The sequence below is a fragment of the Elephantulus edwardii genome, unplaced genomic scaffold (genome assembly GCF_000299155.1).
Source record: "Elephantulus edwardii isolate Elephantulus edwardi_28Jun2011 unplaced genomic scaffold, EleEdw1.0 scaffold00088, whole genome shotgun sequence".
NCBI lineage: Eukaryota > Metazoa > Chordata > Mammalia > Macroscelidea > Macroscelididae > Elephantulus > Elephantulus edwardii.
In genome coordinates this window covers 6684154-6706206 of record NW_006399838.1, presented here as the reverse complement: position 1 = coordinate 6706206, position 22053 = coordinate 6684154, and the positions used below count along the sequence as shown (strand labels likewise).

The following is a 22053-nucleotide window of genomic DNA, read 5'->3' as shown; positions in this document are numbered from 1 at the left end:
CGAATGGGGAGTTGCCACTTGCCAACTCAAAGGTAAGCAGTTCAAATCTATGTGTTCGAATCCAGCTGTTCTGAGGGAGAAAGAAAGAAAATCTCTTTGGATTTACAGCCTCTGAGCTGGTTCCCGAACCACAGCAATGACCAACACAAATCAAGAGTGTGCTGATAAGGACACAACAGATAAAACCCACTGGGTGTTGATAAGGAAAGCAGAGTGAGGGGCTCTTGGTGGGTTTGTTTGATCATTGTTCTGTGGGAGGGTACATCACAGTTTCTATAGGTACTGGAAATACGTGTAAAATAAATACCACGCACGCTTGTCTGCACCCAAACCCAAATCTGTTATTCAGTAGATTCCTAGTCAGGGTGACTCTGTGTATAACGGACAGAATCAAACTGCTCCATAAAAACCCACTGGAGGGTCAGCTATGGGTCAGTTCTACCCAACGGTGTTCAACCAGAATCTCTAGCACAGTAGATCCCAGGTCTTCTTCCTTTGTGCTCTAGGTGGGGTTCAAACCACCAACCTTGAGCTTTAGGTGCTGAGCACAAACCAATTGAAGCTCAAGTTAGTAATTATGATGTCAAGATCTCAGACCATGGATCAGAAAGACAAAGACTGCATCCTGTTTATGGCACTCTTCGTGGCATGTTACCTAGTGTTAATAGATGCTAACCTCTTTTGAGTTTTAGTTTTCAAGTCTGTAAAATGAGAATAAGAACCTTTACATAGAGTCGTTCTAATATTTAAGTGCGATAACCTATGTAAAGATGTCTAGTACACAGCATACAGTATGCTCTCACTGTTGTTGTTGTTGTTGTTGATTGACGGTGAGTCAAGCATGACTCATAGCGACCCTATGAACAAAAGGCCTGAAGCCCCTCTACAACTATCAACATTTATCAAAGTTTCTAGAGTGATGAGCAAATATGAGGAGGACAGCTTATCTAGTAGACAAACACACCACACACACACACACACACACACACACACACACACACACACACAGTTCCTTTGTCTAAAAAAATGTACAGTTCGACATTTCAAAAGTATTCATATGACAAATGCTTGTAATAGGAAAAAATGGAACTGTAACAGGCAAGAACAAATGTTTGGAATATAACATAGGGGATATTTAAATACCCTTGAGACATAAAAGTAAAATGTACAAAGATTCTTGGTGAGAATTTGCCTTAAAGAATACTTGTCAGTTCACGCTGTTGCGGATATATGCCAAGGAGAAAAATGCTAGTGGGAATTCTCTCCTGGGGCTGGACAATATGCTGTGGGAAGGAATCCAACGGGCAGCGCCAAAGAAAGGGATTCTCCCCCTCACGACTGTGCATGAAGAGAACGGTGACCACCATGCCATCAGAGTGGGAAACGGTGCATGCCCTTTGCAGACATCTACCAGTTAATGAATTCCACGTGTATTTCAATGAACGACATAGGGGGACAAGATAGGAACTTGTCCTTTCCAATATGTCTAACTGTGAATACCTTTGACCAAAAGAGTCAAATTTCATGATGGTCTTATTAGATTTGCAAATCTGTAGCCCACCTATAAATCCAGGACACCAATCCAGTCACATCGGCTCTAACTGGGTTTTAGCAACAACACTTAGATTCTTTTGATGCACTGATTAAACACATAATGTCATTTATCATATTGCATACCGACTCACTCTCAGGGATTGTACACTAAAGAAATTTGTACACTAAAGCATTTTTATCCCCATTTGTTAACCCAATGACCTTCAAAGTTCAAAGTAACAAATTCATATTCATGACCAAAAAAAATAAAATATAGGAAAGGCAATGCTTTCACTGCATCAATTCCCACTGTTCGTAGGTCCGGCAGGTCGTGTTCTTACCTAGTTTAACTTCTGCATTTTCAGTCAGCAAAACGTTCTGCCCTTTAATATCGCGGTGGATCACTTTGTGCTGGTGCAGGTGACTCAGCCCCTGGGAGGGAGAGAGTTGGCAAGGGTTAACAAGAAGAGAAAATAAAATGCAAGTCAATGATTTTGGATGCCAGTGATGCCTTCTAAAATGAATACATTTCATGTACCCAGAGATACTCCTCAGAATTCTATTCATGTCGTCCAAAGTCACAGGGCGAGTTGAAACCATAGGTCACTAACCAGCTGGAACTGAAGGACATCGTGGGTTTTTGCCAAGCTTGTGCGTCACATCTGACCTCAGGGGTGAGCACCCTTGGGATTCTAATACACACAAGTTGCTGTTAGGACCCTAAAAGTGAGGGTTGTCCACTCTCACTAACAGGTGTATGTGCTATGGCTCTGTGTAGAAAATGAACTCTACTTTATTGAGCCTCTTCAACTTTCTGAAGATAATATTTGAAACTAAAAGGTAAAGAATATTATCTTGGGGAGCTCGGGTGGCTTAGTGGGAAGTAGCTGCCCTGCCATCCCAAAGGTAAGCAGGTCAAATCCACCACCAGCTTCTCCACTGGAGAAAGACGGGCAATCTCCTCCTGTACAAGTTACTGGATCTGAAAATCTACTATCAGCTATGAGTCGGTTCCTCATATTATATACATAATATGTACTGTACATAATATCAGTATTATCTGTTACATAATTCTAATTAAGCACAATCAACCATTTTCAGATTAATTAAAAAAAAAAAGTCCCATTGCTTCTTACCATAAGAGGCACATTAAATAAAGGAGAATGGTTTTTATTTCCTTTCTGGGCAGTTATTACAGCCAACAGACATTTGTGACCTTGGGCTTGTTTCATGAGACAACCATTTGGTTATCTAACCTGTGTTCCATATTACTCTGACGTTAGGGTCTCAGCAGTATTGAGTTCTAAAAGCTTACAGACTTACTCTGAGGCGGTCACAGACTTATTTAAGGTAGTCTCAGAGAAATCAGAATCTAAGGGAATCTCAGAATCAATTCTTAAATGCAAGCATTACTAATTCAAATTACTGAGCATGTGAGTATGTAAGTGTTGTCATCGTAGGATTTTTATTTTCTGAAGTTTTAATTTTCTCCACAATCACAAAAACAGGATGCAAAGAATGAAGCTGAAGCAAACAGACAAACAAAACCTTAAAGAATTCTTTTGTTGAAGAAATTTAGCCTGAGACTAGAGATAGCCAGAAAGGCCACGTTTGTATACACGAGGCACGTAGGAAAGACAAGCAATGTGACAGGTGTGATACTGATACTCAGGTTTGGGTCTTAAAATACTACTTTTCTTATGTATATCTAAAGTCGACCTACAATTAATTTTTATTCATTTTAATGAAAGTTTACAGAGACTTAGGTTTTCCAGTTATTCACTGTTGCACTTTTCTCCCTGCCCACTCCCTCCCTCCAAATTGATTAATTTTTTTTAAATATGGCATAAAGCAGATGTCAAGTTTCAGACAGATATTCACCTGAGGATACTCAACTGATTAAAAAATCCCAGCCACACAGCAGTGTTTCCTGCGGCATGAATCTGTAAGTGTCCACATGTCAAAAAGTCCGTTTACTGATTCTTAACTCTGTTCCAGGGAATATTTGTCTGCTCTTAAGCCAGAGCTGCACTATGTTAACTATTTACTACCTTTAAACTAAGGTGTGATAGGTGGAGGCACAGATCTGCTCATTTCCGTCCTTCTTAAGTACGGCTGAGAAAGGACATCTTTGTAATACTGACTGCTCCAATCCATAAATATGGTATCTCAATCTAGCTTGCTCCGAAAGAGAGAGAAGAGTGATAGCTTCTCCTGGGATTTACAGCCTCAGAAAATCTGATGGAGCGTCAGACAGAAGTCACTTCTGACTCTAAGGCAATGTGAGCTTGTGATTTTTTTTTCAGTCATCCATTATTAATTCTGCTTTAATTTTCCTCAGCAATGTTTCGTACTTTCCAGTGCAGAAATAATTTTTATGCTACCATAGGGATGATAGGAGAATTGATGCCTTTGAGCTGTGGTGCTGGAGAAGAGTGTTGAATATACCATGGACTGCTAGGAGAGGGTGAAACCAGGCTGCTCCTTGGAGGCAAGGATTTTGAAGTTCCGTCTGACATACTTTGGACATGTTACAGGAGGGACCAGTCCTTGGAGAGGGATGTCATGCTTGGGAGAGTGGAGGAGAGGAAGACCCTCGATGAGATGGATTGATTCAGTGACTAGGGTAATTGGGTGGGTGTGTCAGAAACAGTAAGATTGGCACAGGATAGAGCAGGGTTTAAGGCTGCTGTACATAGGGTCACTATGAGTCGCAATCGACTCGACGGCACATAACAACCATCACCACCACCACCACAAGTGTACTCACTCCTGGAAGGGTGGAGGGACAGTGCAGGAAAGGGAGACCCTGGATGAGATGGACTGAGACAGCAACTGGGTTAATGGGGACAGGTGTGTCAGAGAGAGTGAGATCGTCTCAGGATAGAGCAGGGTTCAGAACCATTGTGCACAGGGTCGCTATGAGTCACAGATGACTTGATGGCACATATCAACAACAGTAAGCTCAATCAATGTAAAATTTAATTTTCTATGTAGTTTTGGTTTTATGTTTGCATTGATGAATAACTATGTTTTTATATTCTTTCTTCCTTCTTATTTAATTTCTATTTATCCATCAATCCATTATAAAACTTAACTGATTCCTCAAAGTTATTTCTTGGACACACATGAGAAAAGACTTGACTTTTGTTTTCTTAAATTAAGAAGACAGAGCTTAACACTCAGCAATGACTTCTTCCTAAGGCGTATCTGGTAAGAATGCTCGATGGGCATGTGAGAAGAGTCAGAACCGACCCACAGCTGAGCCTCTCCAGGATTTTCAGAGGCAGTTAATCTCATAGAAGGAGATTGTCCATTCTTCTTACACAGAGCAGCTGGTGGATTGGAACCAAGTGCCTTTGGGATTGCAGCACAGCTTCTTGCCACTAGGCCACCACTTTAAATGATTAACTTACACATATTTTTAAAAAGTAAAACCGACCCTAAAGTCACGAAAACACTGTACACTGTGTGGGGTAGGAAGACATCCCTGCATCAATGATAATAAAGTTGTTAACAGAAAAGGCAGTGATCAACCACCTAGGAACAACTACTTTATTAGATGCAACCATGTTTATGACTTATAATCATACTTTCAATTGAAAACACCTATGGTAGTGACTCCTTGTTAAAGGAATCTGCCTAATGCCATCCCTTCAGGTGAAGTCTGTAAGATTTTCACCTTCTTTTCCTCGCAGCACCCAGAATGGCGCTGTTTCTATTATGCATACTTGCATATTCCACACCAGCAGGACCACCCTCCTAACTGCCACTACTCTTACCACTAGTAGAATAAAGCCAACAAGAGATTTCAATGTGCTTCTAAATTCCAAAGAAAGACTGTAAACAAAGTTCAACATCTTTCAAAATACCCTCTGATATCTCAAGACATCGGATGGAGGTCAAGTCAGTCCCAGTTGCCACCTACCCGTAAGATCTCTCTGCAGATGTACGCAATCCACTCCTCCTTCAGGGTGTTACCTTTCGTGTTCTTGATCAGATCAGTGACAGAGCCAGCGCCACAGAACTCCATCACCAGCTGGTAAAGGAAGAAAACAAGCCATTATTAGAATTACATCGTTATAGTTTCCACTAAGTGGAATTCATAAAGCATACGGGTTCCAGTTGGTCAAAGTCATCAAGAAACAATATATTAATTACACCTGAACTTTCACTTGATTTCCTTCCAAGTTGGTAGAAATTCTTGTTTATTTTTTCAAGTTTGCAACCTGACAGTTGAAGTTGGAAATTGAGGAAAATCTTCATGGTTGGAAATTTTTTAAACGGAAATTAGTAATTAAGATTATCTTTGTGTTTCTCCCCAACACATGAATCCATCAGAAAAGCCTTTAAGTAATTTTTTAAATGGAGACTAACAATTAAGATTATCTTTGTGGCTTTCCCCCAACACATGAATTCATCTGTCTTAAAAAAAAAAAAAAAGGCCCTTCCCCGGTCACAGAGAGCGCTGGAGAACCAAGTTAGGACAGCAGAGGTGCACACTGCTTGTGTTATTAGTTTCTAAGTGGAACTGTAAACTGTCAGGAAGGACTATCTGTTTTTAATTAAATTTAGCAAATGTTCCCAGGAGGTGGGACACATCAAATAAATTCAATAGACAATAAACCTCCATTTAGCACCTTCCATCAAAAAGCTCTCTGCTTTCTATAAATACAAATTCATTACTGTGCTTGGCAACTTTATAAAATAGAAAAAGAAATAAATATCTTCCTCATTTAACAGGGAAGCTGAGACTAGAGGAGGAGACTCAGCCTGCTTTATAAGCTTTCACTTTAATCTTCTAGGACTATATAGCTGTTACTTTGAACCACTGAGTCAGAACCGATACATAGATATATTATCTCTACTTGGATTTTATCACCTTCTTCCACAAAGTCATCTAATTAGGCATTTTATTTTTTTCCCCCATAGGGATATTTATTACCAGTGACAGCAAAGGGAGCAGACCACATAAAACAAAAGGAGAGAGATGATACAGACTTAGAAGTTCCCAAAGTCTTGCTCAAAAATCCCCTGAGGATATTTCATACACATCAGATGTGAGGCTGGGACACAGTGTTGGGTCATATTCAGCCAGTGACTTGCTGTAGGACCATTCAGAAGCCCGGTTTTTCCTTTGAGCCTTAGTTGTCTCATAGTAAGTGAAGAGGTCATTTCAGAAGTACTCCAGCTCCCAGCAAGTCCGGATTTGCCACAGAGTCCCAGGTGGGAGGCCAGTCGGCACCAGTCATTGCCTGTGATGCTGTTTGGTTCCAACAACATCTGAAGCTGCTCGAAGAGCTCCGGGGGCAGCTTGTTGCAGGGGGGTGGCTGGGAGACTGGAGGTGGTGCTGCCCAGGATTCCTCCTCTGATGCCTGGAACCTGAGGATCTCCATGTACTTGGTCTCCAAGCCATCCTGGAAGGTGTGCATAGTAACGATGATCTCATTGGTTTGTGCCGAGCAGTCTTCACTCTCACTGGCCTCTGAGATGTACTTGAGCTTCAGGCACTGGTCCCCATGGGCTCCGGTGAAGTCGAAGAGCTGGCAGGGCCCACGAAGGCGCCCACCATGGGGCTGCTTGTTGGTCACCGCCCACTGCAGGGCGCAGGGTGTGTTGTTGAGGAAGTAGATGCGCAGCTGCAGGTCCATTTTATTGTTTTAAAAAATTCCAGGAAAAGAATCACTTAATGAGAATAATTCAGAATAGCTAGTAACCAATTCATGACTTAACAGTAGTTGCTGTTATGTGCCTTTGAGTCTCCTGTGACTCACAGCAACCCAACGTACAACAGCCCTATAACCTGCTCTACTCTGGGTCAGTCTTATTGTCTCTGACAAACCTACCCCTATTACTCCAGTCACTGAATCTATCCATTTGATCGAGGGTCTTCCTCGCTTGTGCTGTCCCTCAACCCTCCCAAGCATGATGTCCGTCTCCAAGGACTAGTCCCTCCTTGCAACATGTCCAAACTTATGTCAAATGGAGCTTTGGAACCCTTGCCTCCCAGGAGCAGCCTGGTTTTACCCTCTCTAGGTCAAACCTGTTTATTCTCCTAGCTATCCATGGTATAGTCAAAACTCTTCTCAAAGGCACAAAATCGCTATCATCCCTAGTCATTGTCAGGCTTTCTGATACATGGCAAGTAATTGCAAAGACCATGGCCTGAATCAGGCGCACCTTAATCTCCAGACTGACATTGTTGCTCTTCAGTACTTTGCAGAGGTCTCTGACAGCAGATTTTCTCACTGTTATTTGTCTTTTAATTTCCTGGCTGCTAGTACCAAGACAACAATTCTAACTTCTAATCCTGTAATGGGCGGGGGTGGGGGGAGACGAGGGGAACCCTCATCTTCTCTGAGGGATGAGAGACAAAGACGCTAAGGGAATTATAAGACATTTTTGCAAGAAAATTTTGAAAATGCCCACAATGTGCTACTTTCCAAGACCACAAAAATTGTAAAACTATCATCTATCATAGACAGGCAGTTAGCCAAGGCCACACTACAGACGACTCAAGAGGAAATTTGAAGAGGCTTAGATTGACTCAAGGTAGAGTGATAGGAACGTCAGGAAGAACCTCAACATCTTGGATTTGAGGCCGCAGACCCCACAGAAGGAGATAGTCCGTTTCTCTTTGAACTGCCAGAGGCACACTGACTTTGGGTTGACAGTGCACCTTTTTACGGACGATACTCCCTGAGCTCCTTCTCTGCAGACAGAACCACCAGAAAATAAAGATGACCAGGGGAGAGTGCATGAAGTATGGGTGCGGTAATACCCGCCACGGGCTGAGGACGACTGCTGGGGCAAATTTTAGGCACGAGTGTCCGTAATCTTGTTCTCTTGCTCTATCTATTTTTTTCTTTTTAAAACTACGCAGCATTGAAAAACAAGGAACTCATGCAATATTATTCAAAGTGGGTGACCCTGGAGGACATTATGCTGAGTGAAATAGCTCAGTCACAAAGGGACAAATACTGCATGGTGCCACTGTTGTAGAATGGGTCTGACATCAGGGTGGGGGTATGACAGAAAAAACTGGACAAATTATGCATATTGTATTGAAACAGATGAGGGAAAGAACAGACTAGAAGTGATACATGATTGAGTATTATGGTTAGCACAGGAATCCAGAATTAAGGTTGCATAGAGAAGTGTACTTGGGGTGGGAGGTGGGGGGAAGGGACGTGAGAATTGTATACTAATGAAGGAATTTTTTTCTTTTTTCTTTTTTTCTCTCTTCGGAGGGGGAAGCGAGCTGGTGGGGAGGGGTGGGAAGGGAGAAAATTGCGGCAATGAATGAATGGAAATCCAAAACCTCTGTAAAAATTAAAAATAAAAAATTATTAAAAAATTGTTATTTGAGTGAAAGGATACGCTATAATTTGGTTTTCTATTCATGGCTCCTACATATTTGGTTTTATAATAGTAATTAAAGTGGCCACAACATAATCCATCCACTTCAGCTGCGTGATCCTTATTTTCATTAACCCTTCTTTCTGACTGACCCCTTTCTGCCTTCTGAAAGTCTTTCCTGGGCTCAGATAAAACCCAGGGATAGTCAATCTTGATGAACCATTCATTGGTCTAGGGCGTGTGTATTTTCCTGGTATTCCCATCTACTTGTATGTGTTTGGGGGATTATAACTGACAGCACAATGATAGATGGAGAAGAGACTGAGGTTGTTAAGCTCGGTTGGTTCCACCATCAACACTCTTGACAACAACAGTCAGAAAATCAAAGGATGAATTGCACTGGGAAAATGTGCTGTCGGGGACCTCTCCAGAGTGCTGAGAAGTCATGTCAGTCTAGAGACCAAGATGCACCTGATCACAATACTTGTTATACATCAGAGAGCTAGACAATGACTAAGAATGACAGAAGAAGAATCAATGCCTTTGAGTTGTCGTACTGGAGAAGAGTCTCGCACATACTATGAACCACCAAGAAAACAGACAGGTTTGTCTTGGAGAAGGTAAAACCTAGTTTCTCCTTGGAGGCTCGGATTTTGAAGCTCTGTGTCACATACTTTGGGCTCGTGGTCAAGAGGGCCCAGTCCTGACAGAAGGACATCATGCTTGGGAGGGTGGATGGACATCACAGGAGAGGAAGTCCCCAGAGGAGATGAATGGATACGGCAACTGAGGTAATGAGGGTAGGCGTGTTGGAGTCAGCGAGACTGGCTCAGAATAGGGCGGGCTGCAGAACTGTTATCCACAGATCACAATGAGTCACAGGCGACTTGACGGCACAAAACAACAACGTAAAGTCAACAAAACCTTATCATGCTGCAAACCATGGTTTGAGGGCAGTGTCATGGACAAAAGAAACATCCTTGGGTCAAAGGACAAGAATAAGTTCTCAAAGAAGCAAAATGTGTTTTTTTAGCCCTTCTCAAAAACTCAGTCTTGAGAAATACGGTAAACCAGGCTTCCTACAAAGGCATCCACTGCTCTGTGACCAGCTGGGGAGAATGTCCTGCCACTGAGATCTATTAGGCCACATAATTATAGTTCCCACGGAAAGCAGTGGAAGCCTGGTGACTCCAGTCTTTTAAAATTAGATTGGACAAAATACTTTCAAATAGTCAGTAGGAAATGGTCCCACTCTAGCCAGGAACTAATGGCAGTGATTTCTGTAATTTGCTTCCATACTCAGCTCCAGCTGAAGGCTGCAAAATTCTTTTCATCTCACTATGGAACAAAATGATTGTTAAATTATATAATGGGAGATTTTCATTTTAAAAAAGGAAAAAAAGAGAAAAAAAGAAATCTACATTTGCTAGCAATCGGTTCCTATAGCCACACAGCAACTCTGATAATGAATGTACCACACAGCAGGGACCTTCACTCGCCACAGGTAACCTCATCACATTAACAAACAGACAGGGCTCAACATGCCAGGCCCAGCAGCCGTAAGTCAGTAACTTCCCATCTCACAAGGAAGAAATGATGGACCATTAATATTCTCTCTGAAATAAAGTTATCAAAGAGGTATCTTATATTGAAGCAGTAACCCTTGATAATGTTTATGGAAAATGTACCATGTGCCAGGCACTGAGCCGAGTGATTGGCAATTGTTCATCAATTCTTCTTCCTTTCAGTTCTCTTTTCCTTATTTATTTAAAAACTGACCCTGGAGGACATTATGCCGAGTGAACTATCTCACCTACAAAAAGACAAATATGGCATAATGCCACTGTTATAAAACAGGACTGATATAGGGGTTGGGGAAGACTGAGAGAGATGGGATAAATAATATAGACTGCATTGAAACAGATGAGAGAGAAAACTGTTTAAAAGGGATATACGATTAGATATGTCATGACAGGAGTCCAGAATGAAGGTAGCATAGTGGAGTGGACTTAGGGGGGAGGATTATGCAACAATGAAAGAGTTTTTCTTTTACTTTTCAAAAACAAGAGTGAATTGGGGGGGGGCTGGGGGACAAGGAGAAAAGTGCAACAATGAATGAATGGAAATCCAAAGTCTCTGTAAACTTTCATTAAAATCAATTTAAAATTAAAAAACAAAAACCTGAGCTCAATTTTGGTCTGTAGTCTCATCCATAATATGTACTTATTAAGTAACTAGACTGGAGCTGAAAACAGGATGCTCTTTAGTTACTACCCACGGGTCTTTAGTTATGTTCCCTAACCATTCAAGGCTTAGTGCACCACGTCCACCATGATACTGTAACTATTCAAGGCTTAGTGCACCATATTCACCATAGTATTGTAACTATTCAAGGCTTAGTGCACCACATCCACCATGATACTGTAACTATTCAAGGCTTAGTGCACCACGTCCACCATGATACTGTAACTATTCAAGGCTTAGTGCATCATGTCCATCATGGTACTGTAACTATTCAAGGCTTAGTGCACCACGTCCACCATGGTATTGTAACTATTCAAGGCTTAGTGTACCATGTCCACCATGGTATTGTTAGGCATTCCTAAGTTATTTTCAATTGATAGGAATCCCATAAGACACAACAAAACTGTCCCATAAGGTTTTCTAGGCTGTCATCTGCCAGTTCATCATAACGTCTGGCTTGTATGTTGTTGTGATGCTAGAAGCTCTGCCACTGGTATTTCAAATGCCAGCAGGATAATCCAGGTTTAAGGAGAGCTTCCAGACAAAGACAGACTAGAAAGAAGGGCATGTGATTTACTTCTAAAAAGTCGGCCAATGAAAATCTGTTGTTGTTGTTGTTGGGAACCATCAAGTTGATTCGGACTCACAGTGATGCTATGAACAACAGACCTGAACCTTGTCTTACCCTGTGCCGTCCTCATTATCTCTGACCCACTTGAGCCCAGTGCTGCAGTCACTGTGTCAACGAAAACCTTAAGAATAGTAGTAAGAGAGTGTTTGATATAGACACAGAAAACCAGCCCACATATTGGATATCACTCAGCATATGACTTTGGGATGCAGAGTCAACCTTAATGATATGGGTGGAACAAAGCTTCTAGGATTTTCATTTGTTGATGTAGCATGAGTCAAAATAAGAACAAACTGGTGCAGAAACTCCTTGATAATTATGACAAAGAACGAATCTGATATGAAGTTAACAAAGTTTGATGTCATCAAAAATTAAATGAAACACATAAAGACATTAATGAGTTAAAATAGATTGGCACTGACCATTGTGAATCAGACAATCACATAGTCTACATTGTTGCTTTAAAGTGCAGTCGAGTCACAGACGGCTCATAGCGACCCTATGAATGAAAGTCCTGAACACTCATAACTTTCATAGTTTCTCTAAGTTCAGAGTTTCCAGAGGCAAGCTACTTCGGAAGTGGATGCCATGACTGTTAAATTGAACAGGTATTATATAGCATTCATGACTGGAAACAACATTCCAAGAGCTTTCCTAAAGTACAATGTTGTTACTGATAGGATGTTATTCACATGCATATATGTTAATATGAATATGATAAAAATCACAAATGACAAAGATGAAGAAGTTGAATATCTTTACAACTTCTACAGTTTTAAATTAGTCAAACATGTAATCAATAAGCATTGATAATTACTGGTGATTGGCGTGCAAACTTTGGAAACAAAGAAGAGATGGGTGGCTGGAAGTAAGGCTTTTATGAAAGAAACAGTACTAGAGACGACATGATAAAATTTTGCAAGACCAGTGACTTTTCCAATGAAATAAATGTATTCAAATTTTGTAAATAAACTAGTATAATAATAAAAAATAGATGCACTAAATATATACTATTTTTCATCAGCAACTATATATGTGGACCTCACCAGATGGAATACACAGGAATAAAATTGATTACATCTGTGGAAAGATATTATGGAGAAGAGCAGTATCACCAGCCAAGAGCCAATTGCTCATATGCAAGTCCAAGGTGAAGCTGAAGAAAATGAAAGCAAATCTATTCTGTGACCCTCATTAAATAGACCCCATCTGAATTGACACACTATCTCAATAATTAATTTTATGCATGAACACTAATGACGCTAACTGGATGAGTAATGGATGGTGTTACACTTGGAGAGAATAAATGGCTATTAAAAAAAAAAGACAGAAGAGAAAGAAGATCAAGAGCTATCAGAAGAGATTCAGAAACTTGTCCTTGATAGAGAGAGTCTAGAGCAAAAGAAGAAATGATGAAACCAAAGAGCTGAATAACTTTCAATGAGTGGCTTGAAAAGAAAAGCGGTATAATAAAATGTGCAAAAAACCCCAAATAAATAGGAAAAGCAAAAAGGAAAGAATAAGATTGTCATTTCTCAAGCTGAAACAATGAAAGAAAAGAAAATGAAGCCTTGGGTTGCAATACTGGCAAATTCTAAGGATAAAACATTGAATGATAAAGGAAGGATTGAAAGAAAACCAAAGAAATACACAAAGTCACCGTCCCAGAAAGAATAAGTTAATTTTCAGCATTTCAGGAGGCAGTGTATGTTTAAGAACTAATGGTATTTAAGGAAAAAGTATAAGATGCACTGAAGGCATTGATGAAAAATAAGGGCCCAGGAAATGACAGAATACCAACTGAAATATCTCAACAGAAGGGTGCAGTCCTGGAGTTGAACAGAGGCCTAAGTCAAGAAGTCTGAAGACAGCAATCTGGCTAACCAGCTGGGGATTGGAAAAAAAAGAAAAAGATGGGTAATTGGAAACAAATGGCCTTGGTGATAGACTTGATGCTAAGGAACTCTGATCATATATTTGTGCTTATTAAAAAGTAACATGATCCAACAGAACGTCGAGATTACCTAACAGTATCATTAATATCACATACAAACAAAATCCTGAGGATAATTTAAAAATACTGCATTAGCCCATCAAAAAGAGTCAAGCCAGAATAAAACAGCAACAAGGGATGTATCATTGTTGGAGTCACATTATAGATAACATAGTAAAGAGTGAGAATTCCTAAACTCTACATTGTGCTCATACCAATTCTATATATTCTCATAGAATAAATAAGGGCTTATTAGTACATGGAATGTACACAGTTCTAAGATCCCTATTAATGAAAAAGTACCAAGGACACATCATTTAAAAAAACAAAACAGGCAACAACAAAAAACCCCAAACAAACCAGCATCACACAATAAGAAGACCCAAGGAGGCATCCTTGGACGATGGGTGTTTTATTTGGGAAGTGACAGAAAATGAGAAAGGAAATTATATTTGAAATCTCACTCAACATCACCCACAAAACTGGGTGTGAAAGGGAAACTGACATGAACTTGAAAAGAGAGAAGGAAGGTTAACCTGAAAGTGGGGACAGAACGGTGTACAGGCAGGAAAGACAGAAACTGATACACCTGGGAATGCAATGTGTCATCCAAGTCCCTGGGAGGCAGCAACTGGAAGAGGTTCTGTGACCGAGTCACTGTGGGAAGGGACAGCCTGGATTGCCTGGAGCTGGCTAACTGCTACCTATCCAAAGAAAAAAATTTCATTTTCAAAAACAGCGTGTTCTCAGCAAGTAATATCTGTTGGAGAAGATGTGGTGAGAAAGGAACTCTTACACACTGTAGGTGCGATTGTAAAATGGTGCAGCCATTCTGGAAGGCAGTGTGGCGCTTCCTCAAAAAACTGAACATAGAAATTCCATATGCCCCAGCTATTCCACTACTCGTATTATTGCCCTGAGAATAGGAGAACTGAGGCACAAACTGAGATTTGGACACCAGTGTTCATAGCAGCATTATTCACCATCGCAAGAACATGAAACAGCCCAGCTGTCCAACCATAAACGAATGGATTGAGACATTATGGTACATTCACACAATGGAATACTATGCAGCACACAGAAGCAATAACTTTGTAAATTATTAGCTAACTTGTGAGGGACTGGAGAGCATTATGCTGAGTGAACTAACGCAGTCCCACAAGGATAATATTGTGTAAGACCGTTATTGTAGAATGAGTATAAGGATCCAGGAGGGGTGGGAGAGGCTGGAAGCAGAGGGATGTGGATGTGCAGGGGGAAGGGGGGCTTAATCATTGAACTGTACAATTTAAAGGGTGGGGGATGAGGTAAATGGAAAGAATTTATTCCAATTTGTATTAGAATTTTGTAAATAAACTAGTGAAAAAAACCAAGTAAGACAAAAAGAAACTCACAGCATGTTCTGCCATTTTCTCGTTTGCAAGGTTGATTACTACGTATTTTTGTCAACTGTCTTATAATGTTTCTGAGAAAAAAAAAGCTGTCATCCAGCCAGACCCTGATTCTTGGTCAACCCATGAGTATCAGCATGTGCGCCATGCGGTTTCAAGTGGCTTCATCTTCAGAAAGAGATCATCAGGTTCCTCTGGGCAGACTGGACTGGCCAACCTTCCAGGCAGCAGTCGCGTGCATGGATGGACTGTACTACAAATAAGTGTGATGATTTTCATCTTAGAAGTTGGGGCCGGAAGGTGGTGGTTTACTGTGCCCCCCAGTGCTTCCACCTCTGCAGGACAATACTGAAGGCTGAGGTTTTGGCCAGAGTTGATTTCACAAGGAGCTACATACAGAGTCATTATCTGAGGCCAGCCCTCAGCCACCCCTCCCAGAGGCAAGGAGCCTCTAGTGTGAATCATCAGAGGATGGTCACTTCTAATCCTCCCTTTCCAAAACAATGTGCCTCCGAGAGAATTAAAAACAGTTCCTTTTCAGAGCCAGTCAAATAACTAAGAGGCCTAGATGATTTCTAGGTCCCCAAAGGATTCACTCACTTGACAGGTAATTGGATTTAAGTTCCTCTAACAAGAAACAAAGCCTTAAGATGATGTTTTAAAGTCAGGGACACTAGCCCAGAGCACCTGGACAGGAACTCATTCTTCCTAAATGTCACCAGTCAGTCACCCACAGTCTAAATGATGACTCCCAACTCCCTCCCACTTTATAGGAAAAGGCAGTGTTGGGGGTGTAAGGTGAAAGTCATTACCAGGGAGGTACAGATCGACAGCTGGTTTGAAATGAGAACAGAGTTTGTACAAAGTGGACGATGTTTCCCTTAAGGAAACACGAGAAAGACAGATGTCCAAGAATTCACAACTCCACAAAGGGCTGCCTATTGACCTGGAAGGTCCAGAAACACCAGCAAGGCACATGTGGCTGGGGATAGCCACGGGTCACATCTGTAGAAGTTATTATAAAGGTGCAAATAAAAGCCCCCTCCCACCTGTCAGCCACTCTGGTGGCTCTCATGCTGCTAGGAGGCTGGAAGCTTTGTTGCGGGTCTTTTATATTCACCTGGTACCATCTATGGCAGGTAGATTTCAGCAGAGTCCACATTAAGATCAGGAAGAGAGGCACAGTGATTTACGTCCGAGAATTTGCTAACAAAGATCTTATCGACAATTATCGACAATACTGCAACAGAACATGCAAGACAGACATGAGTAGCTAATTTGGGGCTCATCAGCAGGAAGGGTCAGTCACTTGGGGAGCCGATCTCATTTGGTGAAGCAGAGGGCAGCTGACGACTTGGGGGGCTCATAGTGAGAGATCTAGCACCACCGCTCCAACTCTGAACTTGAACATGTTATAACTGCAGAACGATACAGGCCTGACCACCACCACGCTGTTACGTTATTATTGGGACACCATGAGTTGACAATGACAAGCGTCTCCCTCCCTGCCTACCTGTCTACCTAAATGAAGACCACACGTAGGAACTTTGCTCACTTGCGTCTCCTTAACAGAAGTGTGATAAGTCTCACTATATAACACGCGTGATGAGGTCGGTAATTCATAGGCATACATCTGCATGTCTTAATCAATTCTCTTAACTGACTTAATACTAAAGTAAACCTAGGAGGAACGTCATATTTGAAAAAATAAATACAAATAACCTTCAGCACTTAGTTTTTAAACCAGCATGGATTTGGAAGAGGAGGGGATAGTTTTCTTCCACCGCCAAATTTTCCATCTAAACCTGAACTTGCTTACACGCCAAATTCCAAGTCTTCCAAAGAGGAAACATATCGTGAAACATACCAAGCTTTTGTTCCTACATCAGGAACAACTTTTCAACTTGAAAATGGTAACTGAAATTTACTAAGCCAACTGGCATTTCTGGCCATCAAGATACCCACCCCAGATAAAGGTTCGCCCAATGGGCTCAAGAGCCACCTCTGTTAAAGGAGACCGACATTCAGAGACAGCCTGGTACCACGAGTTAGCTCCAGAGGCTTCGTGTTAAGGAGAGGTGTGCCCCCAACCCAGAGGCATAAGGCTGGGATCCACCAGTTGACCCGAGGCAGAAGGTGGTGAATCTGCGTCTGTGCAATTTACAGCCACTGAAAGCCCCCTGGAGGCGATGAGTCAGCTCCAAGCTGACAGTGTGTAACAGCAATATGACCCCACCAGGTAAATACCAGGGAGGTTGGTTAGTGGCATCTTGTCTTTGGAATCTAGTCCTCAACATTCAACACATGTGTGCAAGGTCTGGAAAATTTTTCATGCCAATCATAAATCATGACAGGCCCATTTCCCCCAGGGACTCAATCATAGAAATTAGCCTTAAAAGTGTCTGATGTTTACAGTTGTGTATTTCAGAATGTTACACCCAAACAGAAGAATTTGGTGTGACTGAGGAACAGTTAGATAGATTAACAACAAATAAAGGTGTGTGTGTGGGAGGAAATAGGCATTTTAGGGAACAGGACTAACCAAGTTGGTAGCTGAAAATTTTGAGAAGCACAACCTAAATATGAACATGTGCTCTGGTTTAATCAAGATTAGGAATGAAAGTCACAGGCCATTAGGAAAACCATTTGGGGCACGTATGAAGTCTTCCTTTTCTGAAATAAAAAGCCACTTAACCAGAGTTAAAATGACACGTATTGGGTGAAGGAAGAATTCTTTTTCATTATCTTGTTGAAGAATTATCTATTGTTAAGTGGATCGATTAAGGCCAACTGGAGGACATGTCAACAAGCACTAAACTAGTTGCAATGTTACAATGTAACTTGCACTGTATCTCTCCAGATCACCCAGTGGGACAGCTCAAGTGGTTAAACTATTTGTAGTCACTCTAATATTTGCAACATATCACCAAATTCAGCTTTTAAAAAGTTTCCACTCACAAGTAACAAGATTGGACAACTTTCTCAGAGATAAGCAACGCAGGCTAAAAAGTGGGGGCCCTATTTCTGACATACAAAAAGGAGAAATTTTAATGAGCTGTTGAAAAAAATGTGGCTATGGGGGGTGGAATTTTAAAGTAGTGTTCTCTGTACCACCTTAAAATCTGAAAACAACCAACACTATAATGGGCATGATTTTTGCCAAGCCAAGATAATAGAGATATGTAAATTCAAAACCTAAATCCAGGCTTGGGGCAATATCACAGAAGACATTGGGAAAGGGGCCCAACAGGTAGCTGAATGACTTCATGTCTTGGTTCAGCTTAGTATCTCATTTATTTCTGGGAAGTGAATGACCCTGTGTGTTTGGTAGAACCCTCAGAGATAATCTCATATGGGGTCTGGGCGAGTGGTTTTATTTAAGATTAAGAGGCAGAGCATGAATGGAGGACAGTCGGCAGTGATGGCACCCCCCCCCGTTATAAACCACAGGGGGTAAATGTCCTCTAAATTGCTGACATTTTGACTAAAATTGTTATTATATGGGATTTCAGGGCCAATGTGTTTGCATTATCTGATTTTTCAAAGCTCTTCCAGGAAGCCTAGACTTGACCATGAATCTCTTTGATGTGTCTAATCTTGGCAGAACTGAAGCCTCATTCCATTGTGAACACCGAACCCAAGTGCAGGCTGCATTTAGCTTGTGGGCTGCCAGTTTGCAAATTCCAATCCAGTCCACTGTCACCATCTGGATGAAGAAACCACATATGAAACACTCCCTTCTGCCAAGGCCACCTACTCTCCAGATTCTGGGGCCAAACTTCAGCCCAGTGCTCGAATAGCCGCCCTTAAAAAGGTATGTAAGACCTTCTTGATTCTTAGCCCTGCAAATCTGCAAAGTTCCAATCTAATAAATAACTTTTCACAAAGTGGTTCCACAGGAACCACTCTCATCCAGTGCTCTCTCTCTTACCTGACCACCCTACATTTCAGGCGCTAATCAGAATTTTATGCCTTTTCTACCATGGAGCAGCTCATGAATTTGAACTGAGGGCCTTTGGGTTAACAGCACAACTCCTTGTCAGTAGGCCACCAGAGCTCCAGGATTGTACGCCTTTGGATGAGATGCTCCAGTTGCAGTGTTTTGCATGTTGTACTGTTAAGCAGGACAGTGGATCAAATCTACCAGACGCTTGAAGGAGAAAGATGAGCATTACCACGAGGGCATCATTCTGGGTCAGAATGAACTCACAGGTTGTTGAGATAGTTAACAGTTTTCTTTTACTTGGCTGTACAGTCAACAACAGCCAGGAACTCAAGAGATGAATTGTACTGGGAGAAAGTCAGCTGTGCGGGACCTCTCAAGAGTACTGAAAAGCAACGACGTCAGGCTGGAGACTAAGATGTGCCTGATCCAAGCTATAGTCTTCGCAATTATGTGCTCTGCGTCAGAGAGCTGGACAGTGACTAGGGATGACAGAAGGAGAACTGATGCCTTTGAGCTGTGGTGCTGGAGAAGAGTGTTGAATATACCATGGACTGCTAGGAGAACAAACAGGTTTGTCCTGGAGAAGGTGAAGCCGGAGTGCTCCTTGGAGTGGGACATCATGTTTGGCAGAATGGAGGGACGGCGTGGGAGAGGAAGACCTTCGATGAGATGGATCGATTCTGTGACTGGAGTGGTGGGAGTAAGTGTGTTTGAGATGGCTAGGTTGGCACAGGACAGAACGGCATTTAGAGCTCTTGTACATAGGGTCGCTATGAGTAGCAAGCAACTTGATGGCACATAACAACAACAAAATGATTGCTTTGGTGATATCAAACTCATTCACCATCATTGTGTAAGAACCAACTCATAGCTGCTCCCCCAGCTGACTTTCAGAGGCGTAATCACACAGGATGAGACAGCTTGCCTCTCTCCTGAGAAGCTGCTGGGAGATTCGAACCACCAGACAGGTGGCCCCTGTGGATTCTAGTGCAGCTCCCTACTCATTAGGCTACCAGAGCTCCCTGGTAACATCAAAAGGATAGAAAAGTTTATGTCCATTTGCTCTCGAAATTTAAAGACATTAGTTAGCTTTGTTGTTGTTGTTGTTGTGTACTGCAGAGTCAGAACCACCCATAGCTCATCCTCCAGAAGGCTTTCAGAGATAGTTCATCATCTTGGAACCCACTGCCCATCCTTTTCCCACGGAGCAGCTGGTGGCCTCGAACCGCATGCCTTCAGGATTGCAGTGCGGCTTCTTGTCACTGGGCGACCAGGACTCCCTAGCAGTTTGCTTTAGCGACAATATTTTCTCATTGGCCCAGTGTGTGGATGGCGTGCGGCAAGAGAGAATGCCCCTTCATCACGCTGCTGCAGTGAGAGGAAACAGCCATGCGTGTCTAGGGCTCACTCAGTTTCTGAGAGATCGAAATCTTTATTGAAAGAGGCTCTTTTTGATTTCCGGATCAGGCCTGGTGCCGTTGATAAAGGAGAATGACTTGGCCATTATCAGAAGTAGTTGTATTTCCACAAAGAGCGGCTACTAAACAAGTGTTTATCTCTACAAGACTGATAGTATTCTATTAGATGATCATTCAATCAGACACCTCAAACTGCATCTGTATTGGCCAGTGGGATATGTGTAAGTAAATCTCTGTCTACTGTCCACATGCAAAAGAAATGTCTGGGGAAATCGTTCATGTCGTCAAAACACACGTAACACACACTAGAAAGACCTGCCTTCACTTGCTGTGAGGTATATCTTTATATACTAGAGAATGATATTTTTATATGTATAATTCTCATAAAAATGCCATTAGGAGGAAGAGTCAGTCATCTGTGACCTTTGCAATTATTTGCTGAAACATTCCCGAAAGGCATAATGTGCTTTTCAAAACTGCATTTCCTAGACTTCATAATCGACCTGGGAGTAGCAAACAGGTCTCCTTATGTTAGCTGAAAATGGAGGAAACTGAGGAATGATTAAATGTGTAATCAAAATAAACGTACAGGAACTTAGCATTTCAGTCCTAACTTGAACATCAATTTTTGAAATCAGAATGACTTTTTTTGCAACCAAGAAGAGTATAGGATTTAAGGCCTAAAGATACTATAGAATTTAATTGCATCAGACTAGCCCAGTGCACATGCTACCTCCATCACCATGAAGTGTACCATCCTAGGCAATTTGAGAAATTCTTTTATCTGTAAAATGTGGAGAATGAAGCTATTGACATAGAGTGACAGTCAAACACAGTACATAGCACATGACAAGCAGGCAGCAAATACTACCTGTCATCGTTACTACTTACACAGAAAGGCCGACATTTCAGTGAGTTTGAGGCCCTGAGATTAGGTGTTGGACGTCCTCAGTTGTGTCCCATGTGCAATACTGCCTGGCCCTATAACAGCCTCACAATGCTGCTATGTTTGCGTCCACTATTATTGTCACTGTATCAATTCATCCCTGGTGAGACCTGTTCTTTTTTGATGACTGCTGGTAAGGAATTGTGCTGCCAACTCAAAGATATGTAGTTCGAATCTACCAGCTACTCCACAGGAGAAAGAGGGCTATTTTCCTCTTGTGTGATTCACACTACCTCTGAAAAGCCACTGGAGGGCCACGAGGGTCAGTTCCAACTTCAAGGTACACCACAACTACAAAGCATGATGTCCTTCTCAAGGACTTGACCTTCCTAAAAACATCCTACAAAGCACCTGAGAATTAAACGTTGCCACTGTCACTTCTAAGGAGCTTTCTGGTTGCACTGTTAAGATATAGCTGGTTTTTGTTTGTTTGTTTTAAGTTCATGGTGTACTCTCTAATCATGTGCCACAAAGAGCTGGCTGACACAGAGGAATTATACGAAACAACATATGACCAAGAGGCTATGGTAATGAAGGAGGACGTTCAAGCTGCTCTGAAGGAACTGGCAAAAAACAAGGCCCCAGGGAGTG

The 22053-nt window shown here is 41.8% G+C and overlaps 1 protein-coding gene across 2 annotated transcripts in view; it reads right to left on the bottom strand.

Annotated features, from left to right (window-relative positions):
- The window catches only part of TNIK (TRAF2 and NCK interacting kinase), a 533511-nt gene that overhangs the window by 162281 nt on the left and 349177 nt on the right, over positions 1 to 22053 (bottom strand). For both annotated transcript variants that reach the window (XM_006890356.1, XM_006890357.1), the window contains exons 5-6: positions 5462 to 5572; positions 1875 to 1965 (exon numbers count right to left, since the gene is read on the bottom strand). In XM_006890356.1, the coding sequence (XP_006890418.1) occupies positions 1875 to 1965; positions 5462 to 5572 (202 nt within the window). The remainder of the gene's footprint in view (positions 1 to 1874; positions 1966 to 5461; positions 5573 to 22053) is intronic.